At 59.5% G+C, this 2,659-nt stretch overlaps 1 protein-coding gene across 1 annotated transcript in view; it reads left to right on the top strand.

Moving 5' to 3' along the window:
* Positions 1–3: 3 nt before the first annotated feature.
* The window catches only part of POLE (polymerase (DNA directed), epsilon, catalytic subunit), a gene marked incomplete at both ends in the record, with an annotated part of 23,002 nt that continues 20,346 nt past the window's right edge, over positions 4–2,659 (top strand). The window contains 5 exons of the mRNA XM_010136111.1: positions 4–45; positions 125–169; positions 291–383; positions 892–1,046; positions 1,859–2,000. Of these exons, the coding sequence (XP_010134413.1) occupies positions 4–45; positions 125–169; positions 291–383; positions 892–1,046; positions 1,859–2,000 (477 nt within the window). The remainder of the gene's footprint in view (positions 46–124; positions 170–290; positions 384–891; positions 1,047–1,858; positions 2,001–2,659) is intronic.

Raw genomic sequence — 2,659 nt, 5'->3', positions numbered from 1 at the left:
GCTGTGGACTACTACTTCATCCAGGAGGATGGGAGCCGCTTCAAGGTGGGTCCCCGGGGGGCCTGGGCAGGGTGTAGGGTCCTCTTAGGGGACTCGCCGCTGTCACCCGTCTGCTCTCTCTTAGGTGGCCCTGCCCTACAAGCCTTACTTCTACATCGCCACCCAGAAGGTGAGGAGGGGACCCTGGGACAGCAGTTCTCTGGGGAGCTCGAGACCTGGACATCCTGGTTTGGGACGGTCTTCTCCCAAGGGACAGAGCGGTGCCGCTCAGCCCCAGTGTCTCTCAGCAGGGCTGCGAGCGAGAGGTGTCCTCCTTCCTCTCCAAGAAGTTCCAGGGAAAGATTGCAAAGCTGGAGACTGTCCCCAAAGAAGACTTGGACCTGGTCTGTGTCTGCTCTGGAGCAGCAGGGGTTTGGGACCTTCCACAGCTCTGGTGAAGTGGGAAGGGACTGAGCGAAGGGAAATGGTGTGCTTGACTTCCGTGTCCTCGTGCTGCCTGTCAGAGATGGGCTAATTATGGCTAATTGCTTGTCTGTAGTAATTGCATTCTTCTCCTCGAGCACATCAGCGTGCTCAAGATGTTAACTGCAGGAGTTAAGGATTGGCTGGAGGAGGAGAGGGGACGCTGCTGTGCTCGACCTGCTCTTCCTCCTCTTCCCTGGGTGAATCCCGTTCCTGGTGCTGGCTGGGCCCTCGCTGGGCAGCTCTTGTGCTCTTCCCTACGTGCCCCCCAGAGTCTCTTCTCAGTGCTTGACTCTCCCACCCGCTGGCACCTCTTTGGGGACAGTTCTCTACCAGCATCAGCCTATCCTGCCTCCCCCACCGTCTCCCATGGTGGCCATCCCCCAGCACTCGGCCCCGCTGAGCTGCCGCTGTCTCACCGCCTTGCAGCCAAACCACTTGGTGGGCCTGAAGAGGAACTACATCAGGCTGGCCTTCAACACGGTGGACGACCTGGTGAAGGTGCGGAAGGAGATCTCTCCCGCCGTGAGGAAGAACAGAGAGCGAGACCAGGCGAGCGATGTCTACACGGCCTTGCTGTCGAGGTGGGGGCTCTCCTCAGGGCGGCCGGGTGGTCTCTCCTGTTAATAATTAGGCTCCCTTGATTAGCTCTTAGCTGTCCTCAGAGAGGTGTTGTCCTGCTGGAGTCTGACCCCAGCGATGCCTCCCCACCACCCGGCTCCCAGGTGGTTCTTCCAGCTCAGGGCTGCACATCAGGAGGCCCCAGAGGCTGTGAGCTGGGCTGGGCTGTGGTGGTCCCTCGGAGGAAGTCCCTGTCCCCTGAGAAAGGATGGCACTGGGCAACCTGGCTCCTAGCTGGGACTAAAGGGGTAAAAACCCAGCATCATTTTCTTTCTGAATAAAGAGCCAGGCTCCTGTTTGCAAGGTTAGGCAGATGGTTGCAGACAGAAAAAAAATTAAGAAACTTTGGCTTTAAAGCCCACCAGAACATACCCATGAAAAACTCGCCCCTGCTTTTGTTTCCTGGCCTTGAAATCTGGTTGCAGTTGAAAGTTGAAGGAGGATCAAGCGAGATGAGCGCTCCCTGGTACGGTCCCTGTTCAAAGTGCTTCCCAGGGTCCTTGTTAGGCTTAGACTCGTTGCCGTCCCTACAGATCCGGTGCCGTAAGAACCGCTCAGGTTGGTCTGCCCGGAGCTCTGAGCTTCTCACCGCAACGGTGAGAAAAGGGGAACTGAGAAGGGAGCAACAGGGCTGCACATCCTGTCCACCCCGAGATGCCTCTGTGAGCCGAGGGTGGGGACATGTCACCGCTGTCACTGACTCCTGCCGCGTGGCTGTCCCCAGCAGCCGAGCCGTGCTCTGGGCTGAGGTGGCTGCTTCCCTCCGCCCTTGCAGCGCTCTGAGCGGTGGCAGCCTGAGCACGGAGGAGGACGGGGCCTCCAGGAAGGTGGCCAGCCAGATGGACAACATTGTGGACATGCGGGAGTACGACGTGCCCTACCACATCCGCCTCTCCATCGACCTGAAGATCCACGTGGTGAGTGAGGAGGAGGCAAGCGGGGAGAGTTCGCTCTCCTGCTGCCAAGCTCCTGACACGCAGGCAGGGTGGAGACCTTTGCCGAGGCGTCGGTGACAATAAGCCTAGGTGTAAAGGGTAGTCCCTTACTGCTGGGCCTCCTCCTTAGTGAGTGGCACGCAGAAAAGGCGACAGGTTGATGCACAGCCGCAGCTTGAGCCTGTCTCCTGAGCTCTGTGCCCAGCAGCCCAGCAGCAGCTGGCCCCGCAGCACGGCACTGCCCACCCTCCTGTCCTGGTTTCGCTGGGAGAGGGTCACAGTACCCACGTTCTACTCAGGAAAGCTGCATTTTTGAGAAGGCTGCAGCCCCCAGATCAGTGAGGGAGAAGTTGAGGGGACACTGGTGGCGCAAAGGTCTCCAGAGCGGTCCAGGTCTTTAGCAGCCTCGTTTCAGCCAGGGGCTAAAGCCAGAAGGATCCAACCCGAGCTGGGCACAGCAGTGTTCCAGGCCATAACGTGTCAGGTCACATGTGTGTCAGTTAAAGTGCTGCGGACGGTCTCTGCAATGGCCCCCGTCCCCAGAGGGTCTGGGGAGACCTGCTCCCGAGGCCGCCTCTCCTGCACGCTGTGGCCAGCACGGTTCTGCTGGCAACACCCAACTCCCGGGCACTTCCTGGGTC

The sequence above is a fragment of the Buceros rhinoceros genome, unplaced genomic scaffold (assembly GCF_000710305.1).
Source record: "Buceros rhinoceros silvestris isolate BGI_N320 unplaced genomic scaffold, ASM71030v1 scaffold28035, whole genome shotgun sequence".
Taxonomy (NCBI): domain Eukaryota; kingdom Metazoa; phylum Chordata; class Aves; order Bucerotiformes; family Bucerotidae; genus Buceros; species Buceros rhinoceros.
This window is presented reverse-complemented; position numbering and strand designations above follow the sequence as displayed.